Here is a 19214-nt window from a genome sequence, read left to right as displayed (position 1 = left end):
GACTTTGTAGGTAAGCAACTATAATTCAGTTAAAGTGAACTAAACAGGGCTGGTATGAAGACGCCCTAACAGTTTAATCCAATTGTAAAAGCTACACCCTGCGATCCACCCAGTGATTTTTCTCCACAATTTTCTACTTTAATTCCTTCTGAAGAAATTAAAAGTTAAATTGACACGCCGCGTCAAGATGGTGAGAATGCAGCTTCAGAGTTTCCTAATCGATATTCTGGAGATGCACCTGTCGATTTTTCTAATTTGGATCTTCAATAACTCAACATTTGAGTGCAAATGAAACTCAGGATAAATGTCTGATTGATCTGCAATTAGAAGTCCAAGTCAGAAAAATCAAGAGGATAAAATGTTCATCTTCTAATTTGGCTGCCATGCATGTGAAATGTTATTAGAGTTGGTTTATTTGCATTTATGACTTTAAATCAATAGCAGGACTGTTCTTTTAATGTTAGAATGATTAAATGCAGATAAGCTATGCTAACTTAGCTAATTGCTAACTATAATTGGCATGGATAACAACTGAAAAATTGCATTTCTAAATTTCTGAAAGCAATAATTGTTGGTCTTAAAACAAGTCATCAAAATATAGAGAATAAAATGAGTTAAAAACAAAATATAGAGCATTTGGATAAGAAATGTGGTTTGATTTGGAGGCAGTTAGCAGCAGAGGAAGAGCTAGCTCTCTGGTGTTAAACTGGGGTTCTCTGGCATTATTTAAACTGGTTGAGTTCTCTGCATTGGATCAGTGGTTCTGAGCGGCTGACTCCAGAACCACTGCTGAAATATACCAGTGAAAGAACCGGACCTCCTTATGCTACGTGTCTCAAAACTCATTACAATTAGAAGGATTTATGGACAGTTAACTGACAGCCCTTTATTAAGCTGCATGCTGTTGTTTCCGTCCTATAAAAAGTGACCCTGTAATATAATGAACTCAGGTCCAAACGTTTGACAAGAACCTCAGCTGCATATCCTCTGAAATCACCTGGAGAAATCGGTTCCTTCTGCCACCAAAATCTCTTCTCAAAAATGAGCTTTCAAGATAAAATTTTAATGAGAATGTCTCGGTGTGTACAAGGAATCACTGAGCGCGTTGTCAACCGACAAACAGGAAATGACACAGTTGCAGTGTGGAATGATCCGATCTCTTTCCGCTCGGTTCCCGGAGGTCCCAGAGTTCTGCTCGGGGATCCAAAGGGTCGCTGCGAATTCCCACGCTGCATTCGCGCTTCTGTTGGTCCACCACATGGTTCAATGTTCAGCTGATACGGGAACACAGGATCTGGTTCTGAACTCTCTCTGAGGTCCCTGTCGGGCCCAACAAGCTGAAGCGGAAAAATGTCGAAACCTTCAATTAGAGGACCCAGAAAGCAGTAAAATGGTTCCTTTCAGCCTTATAAAACCGACTGGACCTTTGACTGCACCTTCCATCTACATCTACACAAACCCAATAAATTATCACAACTCTTTAATTTGCCAGATTCAAATGAACCAAATAACTTCTGGACCACCAAGAGAGTTAAGAAGCAGCTCACGTTGCACCAGCAGAAACACCGGCCAGCAAAAGTCAACCAAGGTGCCGTTTAAAGTCCTTAAGGAGGAGGTAGACAGAAGAGATGGTAACAGTGATGTGGTTATTGTAGTCCTACTGTGGGGAACTTGTAGTCCATATTAACAGTCTTGGATCACTTCCTGCTGAGGTCAGTTTGTGAATCCTCTTTGAGGTTAGCTTGTCAGCCAGTTTTGGTCAAACTGAAGGAGTCTCTGCGGCTGAGTCCTGAATCTTCCTGGGTTTTGCTACAATGGGATTAGTGGTTAGGCTGGGTGGATGAGGATGAAGAGGAGGAAGGCGTTTTATTCAAGGGATGGAAAAGGTCTGGGAGGAAATGGTTAATGCTCTTGTGTCGCTGTAAAGTTTAAAACTCATTTTTTTATCTGGACTTTTCAGTCACTGCCCAGTTTAACCAATCAAAGCATCGGACTCTAGAGTTGTAGTTTGGAGGAGAAGAAAGAAAGTTTGGTTTTCTCTGACAGGTTGAAGATTTTCCATCCTTCCTTTGTCAAACCAAAATAAAGCAACAGTTTAAAGTCTCTCCTTGTACTTCCAGGAGCATCTACGTCCTTACCGACTCCTCTGCTCATCTCTAGAAATGTCCTGAATGGTTTTGCCAGAGTCCTTCCTGATCCCCTGAGTGTTCTTGGTCTTGGTTCGGATCCAAGACCTTTAATAAAATCTTCTCCAATACTTAGAAATACTGAGCAAACCTCTGCCTGACACATTAAGCATCGACAGCCTCTGAATTTAGCAGGGGCAAATGTTCGCGACATAATTTAAACACTGGGACAAAAACATACCACTGACGAGCCTAAAGGGTTACCAAACCATAAATTATGGTCCCACTCAGGAAATCCTGGTTCCCAGTAAGACTGGACCAAAGATTGGTCCCATGATGAAAAATTGATATTTGCCCTGAAAACTAGACTGGACCAGTAATTCATGAACCTAGAGACAGTTCTATTGTCCCATTTCAGGGATTAACTCTGGTTTAATGCTGATAAATCATTGTCTGCAGTGTTTAATAGACCCATATAAACTTTTCTCACTAGGATCGCAAAGATGGAGCAAATCCACTTTTGCAAATTAGATAAGAAGAAATATTTCTAGTGTTTCAGGCATTGAAGCAATAGAAATAGAATAGAAATCTAGAGTCTCAATGCCTTGTGCTATTGCATGACCAGATTTGAAAAACCCAAATATAAAGTGAATCCGGGACAATTGAGGCGTCAAGATGACTTGCAGTTGATTTGAAGGGACGATGGGCATCAATAGCTGGTGAGCACAAGACCATTCATGAGGGGAGTCAATTTGACAACTGCTTCCTGTGGTACCTTTAAATCCCCTTTCACAAAACACTAAACCTTTCTGATGAAGCCCTCCTATTTCCTGTGATTCCTCCTCCTCTTCCTCCTCGTCCTCCATCCAGTCGATGCAGGATTTCTGGGCTATCCACACACGACAAAGTCCTGTTCTGGTTCAGTCCGAGACGCCAAAGTCCTCTGGCTGAATTTCATTCAGTCCAGGTGTGTCTGCGTTGGTGACTCCACTGGTGAAGGAAAGGCTAGAAGAACCAGCGAAACGCCTCACCGGCTGGGACGGAGGGCGGCCGCTGAGGAGCAAACAGAGAAGAAGAGTTGGTGAAAGAGCCAACAGGAATCAAGCCATTTTCCTGGCACATTGTAGCTTCAGTCATTTATTCAGGTTTGATTACAAATGAAGTGAGCTTCCTCAACGGTTCAGAGTCTTGCTCAAGTCTTGACCCAGTTGACCAGAAACTTCCTTAGCTTCAAACCCAATGGATCAGACTGAAAGGTTAATGTTTGCATCTCTTGGAGAAAAACTTTCTTCTCTAAACTAGAGCTTTAAGTTTGAAGAGTTGTTTTTTTGGCCTTTTTGTTTCGGACTCTGCAGGACAAAATCTCTGCTGAAGGTAACGGCGAAGTACTGACAAAGCTTTAATGTTCAGTACACAGTAAAGTTTAGGACCGAGGGAAAGTCTGTCGGGTCGACTTCAAAGAGAGCAAAGAAAGGATGAGGCAAGAGAGTGAAACCACCTGCCAACACACACATACAGGACACACAGGTTCACACACTCTGTTAGCCGTGCACACGTGCACGGTGCTGTCAGTTGCCGTGAGGCTCCGCAGGTCCAATTAGTGTGTAATTGAGGAAGATTATGGCTGCTAATTCACTGTCTTCGTAACGCACACACTCCTTGTTTTAGTGTGCAAGGGAGGGAATAATTAGAGTTAGTTGGTAGACATTCCCACAGGAAGTGTGTGTGTGCGTGTGTGTGTGTGTAAGAGAGATATATGGAGTCATCAGTGAGGTCGAAAACCGGTGTCAATGAATTATTGATCGCCGCTACTTCTTACGGCAAAGACGAGCGCTGGCACACACACCCCGAGGAGAAGGCAGATAACATAAATATTCTCCGTTTCCCGCTCTCTGCAGGCTCTCTTTATCTCTGTGAATCAGTGTAGAGCTGGTGTGTGCGTCGGTGTGTGTGCCGGTGTGTGTGTGTGTGTGTGTTGGCAGCCTGCCAGACCTCGGCAGGCTCCAAGCTCTCGCTTTTCACCACCCACCATCTGCACAGCACTCACACACACTCACTCAGCGGGGTGAGCGATGCCTTCCAGCCTCCCTGGCAGTCATCTGGGTTAAGTGAGCCAGGACACACACACACACACACACACACACACACACACACAGAACCAAGCACACACACAGAAACATGTAGAGAGAAGTAAAACCAGATAGAAATTTGGCTCCGTCGCTGTATGTACGTGAACATGTGCAGGGTCTTGAAAAAGAATTGATGCCTCTTGAACTTTTCCTCATTTTGCTACATTATAACAACAAACTTTAGTGTTTTAGTGGAACGAATAAAATGATCCAAAGAGTTGCATCGTTTTGGAGTTGAAGCAAAATGAGAGAACATTTTTAGAACCATCTTTTACTGAAGGTAAACCTTGAGGATACATTCAGTTGAGGTCGGTCTCCAACTGGAGCCTCCAACTAGTTTTCTTTCAGAAATCTTAAGGATTTAACTTCCTGTCAACTCCATGTCCACACTGAAGAGCAGAATCTCCGTAGGATGATGTTGCCACCACCATGTTTCACTGTGGGGTCGGTGTGGTTAAGGTGATGAGTAGTGTTGGTTTCCAACACACTTAAGACCCTTTACCATGAGAACCTGAAGTTCGGCTCGACTTGACTCTCCTCTGCAGGTTCAGGTGGTTTTCCTTTACAGCTATGGGACGTCGCTACTGGGTGGGACTGTGACACAGTTGGGTCATCCGACAAACATCTTTATTTGTTGCATAAAGATCAGTGAGTGTGATCTCTATGCAACACAAAGGCAGCCACATAGGAGGATGTTGAAGCTAAGTTGAACATTCAGAACCAGAACAGGCAACAGAAAAAGAAATGTGGATGAAGGCTCCCAGATATTTGGGCGTACTGCACATATTCTGTGAGACATGTGGACAAAACAAACCTTGTCCTGCATGGTTGAGATTTCATGGTCGAGCATATCGTTTGCATGCATTTCTTGTAACAAGTTCCTTCATTTCCTCCAGTCCGAATGGATTCTGGCTTGTTTGATGAGCTACTTGCCCACCAACAGCTTCTTGTGCAACACAAAGTACACAAGAAGCTGTGTACTTTCTTGTGTACTTTGGCGATCAAATTTTACTTGATCACCAAACTTTGCCTTTGCCCATACGTGTCGGACAGACGTCTGTTTTGAGTTTGCCTCTAGGAAGCAGATCTCCACTGAATGAAGTACAACCAGATATGTGGGAGCCTTTAGTCAGTCTTGTGACTCTAACCAATCAGTCACCAATTTCTAAAAAAGAAGCTGGTACTATGTAACTTTTGCGATTGGAAAACCCCTATAGCTGAGTAGAACTGAGTCTCTGACTGTATTGCTTATAACAGCGTATTGCTTGAAAGCTTAAGAGTCACATTGGATTTGACCACATGTTATCTGTATCCTGTGTCACAGGACTTACTTGGCTTTCTTTCAATGTGGATTTTCTTCTTACCAGTTTTATTAAGATGTCAGTTTTATAGATTGCTCAACTAATGTCCGTCTTGTCAACAGATTCTCCCTCTTGAGCTATAGATCTCTGCAGCTCCTCCAGAGTTACCATGGAGCTCCTGGCTGCTTCCCTAATTAATTCTCTCCTGTCAGTTTATCCAGTCTTGGTAGATCTCCAGTCTCTCCATGTTCAGATGATGGATTGGTCAGCGGTCTGGGGGAAAGTTTGGGATGTTGTTGTAGAACCCAGCCCTCCTTTTAACTTCTCCAGAACTTTCCCCTGCAGCGAGGTTCCTTGGCCTCATTCCTTCATCGTTTTCTCTCCACGTCATAATAAGGACCTACTTTGAGTAACTCAGTGAGAATAAGTTGCGGGTGTCCAGCTCCGGACCTTGAGGATTGGTGTCCTGCTAGTTTTAGATCTCTCTGCTCCAAGGCAGCTGATTCAAAAGGTTCAACTGCTCAACACGTCATAATGTTCTGCAGAAGCCGGTTGATGACCCAACACTTGATTCAGGTGTGTTGATCCAGGGAAACAACCAAAACATGCAGAATTTCTGCACTTGACTACGGACTTTGAGCACCACTGAGCCCAAATAAAGACAAAATATGTGGTGATATAAATACTTTTGTATGGCTTGATTTGTGTTTTACCCTGTGTGTGTGTTACTCACCTCCAGCACCCCGCCTCCTCCTCCTGGCTTCTTCTTCAGCTCCTCACACTTCCTGAACTTGCAGATCTGGTGACCCGTCTTCCTGTTGCGGCAGGACGAGCAGACGCCGCAGTTGATCAGTCGTCTGCACGGCCCGCATACGCCACAGCGCTTCCGCTTCCTCTTCGCCACTGTCCCTGACGATGATGAAGATGATGAGGAGAGAGACACACCCCCTGCTGTCACCCCTGATGATGAAGGGGAGGAAGAGGAGGGGCAAGGGGAGGAGTTAGTGTGCTGCTGGCAGTCCGTTAGCGCCCGCTGGCCGCTCGTCATCTGAAAAGCGCTGCTGGCGTCTGAAATCCCGCCGCCTGCGGATCCCATTGCCATGACGATGACCCCAGGGGGTAATCCCAGCCCCCCCAGGAAGCCACCACTCATTACTCCTCCCCCATTGCAGTTGCCGCCCTCTGATAGGCCCATCATGTCCGGGTGGGCGTGTCCCTGCTTGTTCATAACGCCACAGTCTGCGCCGCCGCTGTAACCGGGCAGAAAGTTCCCGTTGCTAGGCGCTATGGGGTGATGGTGTGCTGTTCCCTGGCTAACAGGAAGTGACGCAGTGTGTCCGTGTTTTTCAGCCCCTCCCCCTTCACTTCCACCACCGGTTCCTCCCCCTCCGGGCCCCCCGCTGCTCTGGTGCATGCTGCTGCTGTGGGGGTGCGAAGAGGTCATGTGACCTGGCGTCGCCGAGGGATGGTGGTGGTGATGCGTTGGCGCTGTAGCTACAGGTTTGGGCCTGCCCCAGAACATGGCCGCCGGGTGGTTCATGTTCATGTTCATGTTGTCATGGCAACCCCATGGGGCTGTCGCCATGGCACCCAGCCTGGCAGCGGCGGGGGGGAAGATAGGAGCGGCGGCCGCCAGACGAGCCGCCAGTTTGGCTGATTGTGGGAAGTTTGTCACGTTCATGTTCATGTTGACGTTAGTCTTGTAGAAGGTGGCGATGGATGAGCGGTACCGGTCCATCTCAGTGGTGTAGTCGAGCATCGGCGCTAGACCCGACACCTGCAGCAAAGACCTTCATCACTTTTCATTACGCCATGTGACTTTACATCTCAGAGATCAACAATTCACCAGCGCAGGTGATCGCATCTCAGAAATTCAGAAAACACCAACTCACCTGTCCCTGACTGCCGTAACCATGGTGATTTGGGTGATGGTGAGAGGGGGCGGAGCTTCTCTGCAGCATCGAGGAGAGGTCACTCTCTACACACACGCCGCTCGTCATTCCCGACATGACCTCTCACACACAAACACACATATGAACACGTTTGCTCAGCTAGCAGTTAGCATGTGAGGTCACTGCGTTTTGGTCTGTGAATAAAACAGATCAGACAAAGTGCCTTTAGGAAACACATGGCTTATTGATTCTACAGATCACGGTAACCTTCCATTCTGCTGTAACCTTTTATCCAATATCAGTCAATAATTTTTGTCTACACCTGATGTATAGACGTTGGTTTATCAGAAATTATGTTGGTTAATAACAAGTTAAGAAAGGAAACCACTTTCTAAGGTTATTGTCCTTCTTCTAGAATATCACAGCACCATGTGACGATACTTTTGTCAACAATATATTCTCTCTTTAACATATTTGAGCCTTTGTGTTCCCTGGTCAGCACCATTTCCTCCTTCTGTTGGCCTTAGACCAGGGCAAGCACACCTCGCATCACCTCCTATATGAAACCAACCCTACTCACTTATTCCAGTACAGTAGATGGTGATTTAGCATTTTTGATGTTAAGCTATTGATGCAATGTTGGAACTGAAATCTAAGAATGATGCTTCAACCAACCAAAATTGGCTCACAAAACTGTTGGTGTCTTTATCCAGCAGCCATTGGGTAACAGGCAGGGTACTCTCTGAGCAGGTTGCCATCGCAGGGCAACCATGCACACAAAAAGGAGCATTTACAGAGACCGATTAATCCCATGTCATGTTTTTGGACTGTGGGAGGAAGTCAGAGTACCCAGAGAAAGCCAAGCCATGCACAAGGAGAGCATGCAAACTCCACGACAAAAGACTCCAAACCAGGCAATGGTGCTCCAAAATGCACCACCTTGCAGCCCTAACCTGATGTAATGCAGTTTTGTAATTCACTGTGAAATGTGTCTTCATGTTTTTCACTATCCAAAAATATTAAAAAGACACATGTACACACATGCTCAGACGAGATCGAGAGTCCTGCTTCAAACATTTATTCCAGACATGAATAACAAGTTGAAGGTCAAGAGGAAAGGCAACACCTGTACCGCAGTCCTGTTCGTTGTTTTAGTCTGACTGTAACTAATTAGTTTGGTTTGAAATGCGTACATGGTTATACAGTATTATTTAGCATAAACTGGAACATAAAAATATGCAGAAGTTCAGTCTAATTCAGTCGCTGTATGAGAAAATGATTTGTAAAGCCGATGGAAGAGACCATCCTTATTCCCTTTCTGAACCATAAACAAAACAAATCCGTGAACAAAAGAAAAACGAGAAGGTGCAACCTCAGGGAACTAATCCTGATAAACCCCATGACATCATTATACACTAAACTCTGCTGATCTCACTCTCTTTGCAACGACCCAACAGAAATTGAGACATGAAAAACAGACCAAACCAAGAAACCACAACCTCACCTGACAAGGACTGTACCGTCATTTTGGTTCTGTAAGGAGGGATCAACCTTAAAATCATCCTTACGCAGCATTACCAGCACATGATGGTGGTGGGAAAGAGACACCATTTTGTTTGGGTCAGTCTGGGTGGTTGTACTATAAATCCAGATCCATATTAAACAGGGTGTCTACCTCTGAAGCTATACTGTACCATAAGGTATGGGCTTGTATTCCCAAATCCAGCCCCGTAACTTTTAGATACACCCTTAATTCTACACATCTGAATCAAATAGTGAATTACCAGACCTCTACAGAGCTGACAGATGCTTAACGAGTCATTTGATCCAGATGTGTTGGAGACTGGAGGCATCTAAAGGTCTAAACGATGGTAGATCTGAAGGACCGGCTGTAAGGAATCCTGCTGCACAGCAACAAACCTCTTCAGGTTACCTCAGTGATAAAGAGACCCAGATCTAGTTTGGTGTTTTCTGCAGACCAATTCTCGTCAACACCATGTTTACTTGCTGCTGCGTTGTGTTTAGGTTCTCCTGTGACCGGCCAGGCGACCACCACACTGGTCCATGTCAGTGGTGGTGCATAAGATGGAGAAAGCTGTCTCTTCCATGTCTCTCTTAATCTGGTTGACTCCAGGTCCAAAGCCCTTCAAAATCCTCTGAGATCAGGATCAACAGTGAACTAAAACCACCAGCTCTGTTTATCTTCAAACATTTATTTTGAATATGATTGGGAAAGAATCTGCATAATCAGCAGAGATGTCCCAATATCCAGACTAAACCAGTTTGATGTTGTTTAGAATGGGAAAGGAAAATGTGTAAACTTGTTCAATCCTCCCTGAAAACTGCTAACAATTTGATGTGATATTATAATCTCTTGCAAAATCTGCTTTTTCATTCCATTTCCATCTGAGATGTATCGTTTGTTACCTGGTGTTTTTAATTAATAAGATCTGTTAAAAAAGTCCAGAAGTCGTAGCTGAACTGGTCCCAGTTGTGATCGTTACGCCTGGTTACCTCAACATTAACACAAACTCCTGATTTTAACTGATTTTGTTTAGTTTGAGATTGAAAGTCATCAGCATCTCATGAACATGCAGTCAAGTCGTTCCAAACTTTTACATGAAAAGTCGAAGCTCAGAATCTCTGACTGATTATCTGAAGTGACCCAAATCCCCCCAACTTTTCGGTTCCATTAGGACGTTTCCATGTTGACGTCTTTTCATTTTCCAGCCCAGTATCTGTTACTCATGCAGAAGGCAGAGACACTTTGGGTCAGTCAGAACCGTCCCAAACCACTTTGGACCCGTGGCGTCCTCAGTTTGGTCCCCAGGTTCCCAGGAAATCCCGGACGGTTGGGAGTGTTGCCCGGTCTCGGACTCCATGGTGGCAGTAAAACAAACCAGCCAGCAAAGCAATCGCTGCCTTTTGTTGGTGTGTGAACAACGAGCAGACTGGCGCTGTGAGAATGAGTGTGAAATGTGGGTGTTTGTCAAAGGAAACAAACGCGTGCAGCCTCTAGCAGAGTGTGTGTGTAGTCAGTGTGGAAATGTGTGTCGGCTCGTGCGTGCGTGCGCGCGCGCGTGTCCCACCCCCTCATTCCCCCCACCCCCCTCCTCCAACCCTCCAACTCCCCCGAGGCGTAACTAATTACCCTGTCTGGTCAAGCGGGCCGGCGCGAGCTCCGACAGAAGGTCACAGCGGCCACCGACCGCGAGGGGAAAACGGCTCTCCCACGCGACACATTAACACCTCCCCCCCTCAGGCACTGAAAGCCAAGGAGCAGGGAGGAGGGAGGGAGAGTGATGAGAGGGAGGTGGAGGGGGTGGGGGGTCAAACACAAAAAAGGCAGAGCCGATAACGACCGATAAATACCGTGAACACAGCATGCAGTCCGATACAGCGCGAGGAGGAAGGGAGAAGATGGACGGCGCGTGCTGCTGCTACTTACCGGCCCCGCGAGGAGGAGGAGGAGGAGGAGGAGGAGGAGGAAGAGGGTGATGAGGAGAAAGAGGAGGAAGGAGGAGAAGACCGTCTGGGAATTAGCCCGCCACGGATCATGGCTGGCGGGGAAGGAGACAGAGAAAGAGAGGAGAGGAGGGGAGGGGGGGAGAGAGGAGCTCCGGGAGGGATTTGTCGGTCTGTTGGTACCAAGGAGGAGGAGGAGGAGGAGGAGGAGGTGATGGAGGGAGGGATAACGGGGAGTGGGGGTTGGAGGAGGAGGAGGAGGAGGAGGGCGGAGGGGGGGCGGATGGATAATCACCTGGGCTTGGCACAAGCGAGCGCGAGGCGGGGAGAAGGAGGGAGGGCGAGGCGTTAAATTAGCCCGGCGAGGAGAAGGGAAGCGGCTCTGTGGAGACCCTGCAGGGGAGGAGGAAGAGAGGCGAGGAGCTCGAGGAAAGGAAAGCGAGAAAAAAAACAGCACCACGGGAGGAGAGGGGCGGGGGAGGAGGGGTGATGAATAATGGCGGAGGTTATGAACGGATACGTGCGTCGCTCTCGCGGCAGGGCGAGAAGGGGAGGGAGGGAGGCAGGGGGTCCACACGACGCTGATGTTCGGTAACAGAGAGGGGAGGCTGTGTGTGTGTGTGTGTGTGTGTGTGTGTGTGTGTGTGTGTGTGTGTGTGTGTGTGTGTGTGGGTGTGCGCGTGTGTGTGTGTGTATGTGTGTGCGTGTGTGTGTGTGTGTGTTCTGCTGTCGGCAGCGCCCGTGGCGGCGCGGCGTGCGGCGCGCGGTGTGAACCGTCTGATTGGCGCTGTGGAGAGGTGAGGAGGAAACAGGAGGCGCGAGAGCTGGCAGGTGATTGGCTGCTGGCCACTAACAGAGAGAAGGTAGAGAGACCCTTCAGAGAAACGGGAGAGAGAGAATGAATGAAGAACTCTCTGTTTTTCTACAGTTTCCTTTAATAAAAATGAAACTCAGGGCTTTTCCTGACTGGTTTGTGTGTTTTTGATAAAAATGTCTTAATTATACCAACTTTTTGAAGTTGTTTAAGAATAATCCTAACACACATTAATTGATTTAAAAGCACTCTTTACTGGGTAATGTTTTATCTTTACACACACACACACCCCATGCACACACTCTGTTAGTAGTTGAGTGTTAAAGCAAGGGGGTAAAAATGGTTCTTGCACAGAGCCGTATCCAACCCAGAGGACCCCAAAGTGCTTTTACACTCCATTCACACGCTGGTGGCGGGGAGCTGCTGGGTAGCAGCCACAGCTGCCCTGGGTCTAACAGAAGTGAAGCTGCCATGCATCATGCGCCCTCTGACCTCCACCAGCAGACAAGGCAGGTGAAATGTCTTGTCCAAGGACACAATGACAGAGGCAGACGGAGCGGGAATCAAGCCGGCAACCCACCAACTGAGGGACAAACTCTTTCCACCGTCGCCCTGTATACGATGACAGGGAGGACGACTCAGGAAGCCTCGGCACAACACCAGGAAGAGAGTCACTGGAAGGCACCGAGTGACCACAGGGAGGAGGAGGCACCGAAGAGTCACTAGGGGGCAACGAGGAGTCACTAGGGGGCAACGAGGAGTCACTAGGGGGCAACGAGGAGTCACGAGGGTGGAGTGTGAGAATGGACTGTCCGGCTTAAGAGGCAGAAGGTCACCAGCCATGACAGTTAAAGCTGTCTGGCGTTCCCACTCTGCCTCCTGCTGCAGCTCCACCAAACCCAGCAGACAGAGATGGAGGACCAGCCCTCCAGCACATAGAGGAGCCTAATCGCGATCCCAAGACGTCTAAAGGCAAAGTATGGCTCTGCTATGATCTTCATAGAGACACAGAAACCTAAAATAAACACAAGAAAACTCAAATCCTCACACAGTCATAGTGGAATGCTCTACTATTTGGTCCAATTGGTCTCAGTACTACAGCTGATGCTGACATCTACAGTCTTCCATATTTTCACTCTTGGGGATTGGCAGCCAATAGCGTGCCAAGTACCTTTGTACCTAAATATTTCAGCTTCCCTAATTGCATTTTCTTTTGAATATTTTAGACATGCTGTTTGACAAGACTGTGTAAATAGTCTGATTTTCCATAAATACTTTGAAGTTACTTTCCACAGGAAAATCAGTGAATCCAGAACCGTGAATCGGCATGGCTCCACCGTGGTTATTTACTGTGGTCACTTTCTGGAAAAAATATATTTCTAGGAATAGTTTTACTGCACCACATTTTTTACTTACTTGAGTAATATAATTTGAAGTAACTACTCTTCCAGGAGTACAATTTCTGACTATGTTGCCCATTGAAAGTGACTTCACTAAACAGAGAAAAATGTTTTTTAACCCAAAACAGTATAAGAAACAACTAGATTTTTTTTTACCATGTACTTTATTACTCATACTTGAATGGATGACTAAATTTTATTTCTGAATGAAATAGTGTTTCTATTACTTGAGTACATTTTTCAGCTACTCTACACACCTCTGGCTCTGAATCACTGTTAATTTAATGTTTATTTTCTAAAACACAACCACACAAACTTTTCCTGGGTACTACTAAAAGCAACATAGGTATCTCTAGTCGTTGTGGCACGATTATAACATATATATTACACACGGTCAGGTATAAGAAATAAGTGTAAAGTCTCAACAGAAGACCTTCAACAAGGTAAGAAAAGCAGACAGGCTTCTGCTCTAAAAATGACTAAATGTCGACATCTAGTGGAGGAAAGTGGGATGTGCCGTTATTGGTTTGATTACTGGTTTAATTTGGATGTTCAGCGACAGAAACTGTAAGCAGAGGCCTTATAGTCACACCATCGGCAGAATCTTCAGTAATGCGGCTCTTATATTGTCGACTCCAGATTTTTACACCGACCTGATCCCGGTGCAGGTATGTTAGCTCCGCTGCTAGCGGTTAGCCTCGTCCAGGCTGCCGTTAATGTCAGCAAACGGCTAATATGGATTAAACGGAGCAGAAAGATCAGCCTTACCGCCGAGAACTGTTCGGTAATCAGAAGAACAGAGTCAGCTCACATAAAAACAGCAGCAGTTATCATATTGCTTTTCCTATGTACAGTCAAGTAGATACACCGGGACAAAGGTATATGTAAGCGTTGGTGGTATAGTGGTTAGCATAGCTGCCTTCCAAGCAGTTGACCCGGGTTCGATTCCCGGCCAACGCATATGTTTGTTTTTTTGTTTGTTTTATAGTGTTTATTTTATAATTTATTAAAAGTGTACATATAAGCTATTCGTCGCGAGACTATCACAGTAAAATGCATGAATTACATAGAAAAAAGCTGTCAAATACATGTAGTGACTACATAATACAATCTTGTTCTACCTAAATGTTATTTTTAATAAATAGTGTGGATTTTACCAACTTGAATATTATGGATACTACACTTAGAAATGTACGGAAGAGGATTAGGGCCACCAAGAAAAAAAAAAAAAAGAATTCTGAGATTAAAGTCAGAATTCTTTTTTTTTTTTCGGTGGCCCTAATCTTCTTCCGTAGAAATGGGATCTGTTTGAAGTGTTTTATTGAATAAAGTAAAGTATTATTACGACTAAAGTTCCTGAATGTTCTGTAACCTGCGGCAGTGAGTCCAGACATGGGGCGGTACTTCTACAGCGAGGACCACATCAAGAGTCCGTGGCATCAAGTTCTGGCTGCTTTCTGGCAACGCTACCCAAACCCATACAGGTAATTTCTCTAAATAGTGACCTCGACATCATAAAAACATTAGAAATTTGAAATGTGTGAGTCATATCTTCAAATCAGGCAGTGGACATGAACTTTAACCTCTGGTAGATCACTATCTCCTCCAATCACCACACAGCTCAGCTGGTGTGAGGAGGTACATCTAAAAACATACAATAATTCAACATTTTTCTCATTTCAGAAAGTAAAAATAATTTTATATAAATCAATTCCACATTGATTGACATTTTAAGGCTGAGTATGTTTGGGTCTTAAGCAGTTAGGAGCTGATTGGACCTCTGCTTTTGTGAGCCAGCACTCATGTCCTCACTGAGGACGTCCTGTACCGTGAGGTCACCCCCGCCAACCTCTTGTTGTCACGGAGACTGCTGACCAAAACCAACCGGTTGCCAGGGTGGGCGGAGCACATCTTTCCCGCCCACATGGCGCGGGCCGTCTACGTCCTGGAGGACTCCATCGTGGACCCGGAAGCCAACACCCTCGTCACCAAGACCTGGAACCTGAACCACAACACCCTGATGGTGAGACATGGCAATGTTTCTGTGGAGGTCGTCTGTGTCCTGTCTGAGGGAATTACTACTGTTTCATGATTGATTTGGAGTAAAATGTCCAGTTTAATCCTCTCAGACGGTGGTGGAGCGCTGCATGTTTGAGCAGGACGGCAGTCAGCCCACATGGACCAAACTAAAGCGAGAAGCTTGGATCTCCTCTTCTGTTTATGGGCTGGCCCGGCCCATTCAGGTAACATAAAAATCCAGCAGTTTAATAAAATCTTTTAAGACCTGGACTCGGTGTCTTCAGTTTGATGAACCTCATAATTATAGAATAAAAGTTTGGATAACATGTTAAGTGGTGTGCATTGTACCTGAACCTGAAAGTATCCTGCGGACTTGTGAACGTCCGTTCCTGGACGAGAGCATTGATCACCTGTGGTTGATGTGTCCAGGTAAGTCATTTGTCTAACTGTCCCTGTCGGTCCATCAGGAGTTTGGCGTAGCGCGGTACAAAAGCAACCAAACTGAAGCCATGAAGGGGCTGGACTACGCTCTGACCAAGATCCAGAGTAAGACAAAGATTAGTATTTATCCATCACACAGAAAGACTCTTACTCACCTCACTAATACAATCACAAGGTGACTCAACGGCTGGGTGGCAGTGGACACTCAGAGGTAACGGTTGTCATCCTCCAGATGGAAGATTCTGGTTCTGACTGTGGCAAAGTGGTCCAGATCTTTATCTGTAGTCAATTCCTGAGATACTGATGAGGGTTCTGTTTTCCAGTCCATGTGTTTTGTGGATGCCTGCACCTTTTGAGGCATTTTTATGAGTTTAGGTTACCAGGGTTACTTTTACTTTTGCCTCTTGTATTCCTTCTAAATGTCCATTTTCCCGACACACAGTCTTGTTTGTGGCAGTTTTGTACAGGATCTCTGGGTGTCTGGGTGTGTGGTACTTTTTATTCCACCACTAGATGTCACTGTATGTTGCAGACTGTACCTTTAATGCTACTAGCATATTTCAGCTCATTTTTGTTAAATAAAAGATATTAATATACTGAAATACCATCTTTCTCCAAATATCTAGTGAATGAAATTGTTTTTAAATTTGTTCCAGTATGTAAAACATTAAAACTGAAGGTGTACTTACTTATTACCACGATTGTATTTGTTCTTTAACTGTACTTTGGATTACAATATATTCAGTATTTTATCATAGTAATTCAGCTTCTTGCATCAACCAGCCTGTTTTCTATTGTCTTCCTCCAGGTGAAGATCTTCCCCATCTCCATGGCGACCAGGAAGAGTCGTCTGAGAAACACAAGCCCCGCCCACCAAATGCCCCGCCCACTCCAGCCAAGAAACCCAATCAGTTTGCCTGAAACGGTAACAGGAAGTAAACAATAACCGCTGTTCTAACCTCATTGGTTGTAAAAATTACAAATTAAATTAGGTTACCTTAGATTTGCCTTTTTTATTAGAATTAGTAAAGATTTTAAATTATTTTTAGTTTTATTGATTTATTGAGTGTCGTCATTTTTACACAAAGAAACAATTTATTTTAAATGTATTATTACAGTTATTGTTCAATAAATTTCTCTTTTTTTCTATGTGTTTTTGTTTCTTGCTTTCAATAAACATGATTTATAAAATAAACTACTAATTCAGTCATTTATATTGAGTTAAAAACACACAACTTTATTCAAATTATTTGCACTTAATCTAAAAATTTAATATTAAATGCTGTATCAGGTGAAGATAAATTGATCTAATGTCTCTTAGCAACTTATCAGATTAACGTCTCTGTTGCTCAGATTGAAATTAAACTATGATAACGGCGCTGTTTAATGTTGGTTTTACAGCTTCAAGGAGTTTAGTTTCACTTTGTATAAAATATAAAACTAATACTTTAACTTCATGTTGACAGGATCATGGTTTTATTCAGATTTCACTCTAAAGTTCACCTGGATTGTTTTTACAGACCAGGAAGAATTCGTAAAATCTTTAGTAAAAGAACGAAGGTTTGGCAGATTTCTGCGGTTAATAACAAGCGTTCACAACAATTAAATTAATTAAAACAACTGATGCTTAAAATGAACTTAATCAGAAACAGTGAAGAAATAAAAATAAAGGAGAAAACATCTCTAATCATGAAGCTGCTTAATCATTTCACATTCTACTGGAATAAACTTAAACATTTCAAATTCACATTTTTATGCAACATCTTGTTAGGAAGCGTTTATTCATTAACACTGAGCAAATACAATTCATTTACAACATTAAGAAACACAAAATTAAAAAGACAAAATATTTTAGAAAAAATTAACCAAGATTTTCAAGATCAATATCGTTTAGTGATGAAATTATTAAAAATTAGTTAATAGTATTAATAAAGGTTATTTAGCAAAAAAGATTACCAAGCCAATATGTAATAGTTTTATAGAAAATGTAAATTATGAAGTTGAAATTAAACTGTTGTCTCTCATAGGCAGAAATAATTTAAAGTGAAGCTAATCGCTTTAGAATTAGCTTTCATTAAATGCTGTTTGTTCAGTGTTATTGATTAATGTTTGTGATTAGCGCTTTACAGTTAGCGTAGCTAATCTTTTATTTACCCACCACTGGTTATGAGGATCAAGGCGTCATTTTAAATTTTGTTTTGGGTGCAGAAAATCAGGAGAAGCCAAACTGTGGTGGGAACAAATGGAAGTGGAAAACACAAAGATCTTCTCATCAGCTGAGCTCGGTTCTTCAGCTGCACCCATCATCTCTGCAAACTTCAGAGGAGCAGGAAACCAAATGTTTGTGAGCAGCTTCCTCTCAGGAGTTACCCCAGAGAGCATCTTTATATCTTATCACAGTCACTAAAACGTCTCATCAGATTTGACTAAGCTGAAATGATCCAGTTTGTAAATGAACTCAGAGACACAGAACTGAGGGTGTCATTCCTGCAGCTCAGAGAATTAATCTGAACAAAAAATCTGCTTTTATTTCACTCGGGTGAAATAAAGTTCAAAAGCTGAACAATGATTCTCTGTTAACCCTCTGATGCATGAATTATGATCCTTTGTGTCAGAATTTTTTTTCCATTTTTTAAAATTCTTTTCTTAAGGCATAAAAAAGGTAGGAACATTTTTTTGTAAAAATAATTTTTTATTTTTTTTTTTATTTTTATGTGATCAATTGTAATTTTGTCCAAATACAAAGTTGTTATTTGAAAAATACATCAGTAGTATTGTTCCTTATGGGTTCTCTGATGTCACAATATTTTTTTTACTTGCAAGAGTCGTTTACAGTAGAAGGAGGGACCGGGTCGGTTCTCATGCTTTTTTGTCTGTCGGCCATATTGTATTTAACAAAAATAATTTCTTGCATTTGCAGCTGATGGCCAGTAGTTGATGGTATATTTTATTATGCATTAGTGTCCACTTCAGTGGTCTGTGTGCATTTATAACATAACAATCCACAGGAAGCACAAGAAAATGGCTTTTAGATAGCTGTCCACTGTAGTGACCACTATGCATGAAAGGGTTAAATCAAAATAATGAAAAATAAGATCGATAAACTCACCTTCTGCCAACCCGTGAAGGGATCTGCTGCCGCCTGCTGGTTTTATCATGTAACTGCATGTTTTCAGTCATTGTTTCCTCATAATTCACTTGAATCACATAATTTACAAAGTATTAGAGAAAAACATCAAACAGCAGAAAGAACCTGGACTGTAAGGCTAATTAACTGTCTAATAATCAGTGAAATAAAATCATAAGCACATATTTTAAATAGTTTTATCTTTTTAGCCATTATTTACTCCAAATGAAGCTGAGAAACTGAGGAAAACACACAGATTTATCCACTTACTAATGTTGCATTTATATAAGTACTTTGAAAGCGTATTGTTCATTATAAACAACAATGATTAATAAACAATAATCTGTTGAAGAGCAGAAAACATATTTTAAAAACGGGAGTTTGGTCCTTTTAAGGGTAAATGTAAATTAAATCTTCTTATTGCAGCTCCAGCTGCTGACACAAACTCTAAAAAAGGTTTTCAAACACCCAGAATATCTCACATTTTGTTATATTAATAT

The 19214-nt window shown here is 43.5% G+C and overlaps 3 protein-coding genes and 1 non-coding gene across 9 annotated transcripts in view; 2 read left to right on the top strand and 2 right to left on the bottom strand.

Annotated features, from left to right (window-relative positions):
- The window catches only part of LOC116732602 (Fc receptor-like protein 5), a 291331-nt gene that overhangs the window by 165300 nt on the left and 106817 nt on the right, over nucleotides 1-19214 (bottom strand). The window lies entirely within an intron of this gene.
- LOC116732599 (CXXC-type zinc finger protein 5-like) lies at nucleotides 1043-11853 on the bottom strand. 6 transcript variants are annotated; one of them, XM_032582892.1, is made up of 4 exons: nucleotides 11209-11853; nucleotides 7449-7642; nucleotides 6290-7333; nucleotides 1043-3179 (listed from the first exon to the last, which is right to left on the bottom strand). In XM_032582892.1, the coding sequence occupies exons 2-4, from the start codon at nucleotides 7563-7565 to the stop codon at nucleotides 3132-3134; spliced, it is 1209 nt and encodes a 402-aa protein (XP_032438783.1). In that variant the 5' UTR covers nucleotides 7566-7642; nucleotides 11209-11853; the 3' UTR covers nucleotides 1043-3131. The 6 variants fall into 6 exon arrangements, with proteins under 6 accessions (XP_032438783.1, XP_032438782.1, XP_032438785.1 ...); XM_032582891.1 differs by lacking the exon at nucleotides 11209-11853 and adding an exon at nucleotides 10897-11179; XM_032582894.1 differs by lacking the exon at nucleotides 11209-11853 and adding an exon at nucleotides 10600-10890.
- Nucleotides 13615-16678, top strand: LOC116732640 (PRELI domain-containing protein 1, mitochondrial-like). The gene is made up of 6 exons (XM_032582986.1): nucleotides 13615-13795; nucleotides 14509-14611; nucleotides 14925-15150; nucleotides 15257-15370; nucleotides 15614-15692; nucleotides 16396-16678. Exons 2-6 carry the CDS (start codon nucleotides 14520-14522, stop codon nucleotides 16506-16508), a joined length of 624 nt encoding a protein of 207 aa, XP_032438877.1. The 5' UTR covers nucleotides 13615-13795; nucleotides 14509-14519; the 3' UTR covers nucleotides 16509-16678.
- On the top strand, nucleotides 14016-14087 carry trnag-ucc (transfer RNA glycine (anticodon UCC)). Its single transcript has one exon. It is a non-coding gene; the product is annotated as a tRNA-Gly (tRNA).

This window comes from Xiphophorus hellerii, chromosome 14 (genome assembly GCF_003331165.1).
Source record: "Xiphophorus hellerii strain 12219 chromosome 14, Xiphophorus_hellerii-4.1, whole genome shotgun sequence".
NCBI lineage: Eukaryota > Metazoa > Chordata > Actinopteri > Cyprinodontiformes > Poeciliidae > Xiphophorus > Xiphophorus hellerii.
This window is presented reverse-complemented; position numbering and strand designations above follow the sequence as displayed.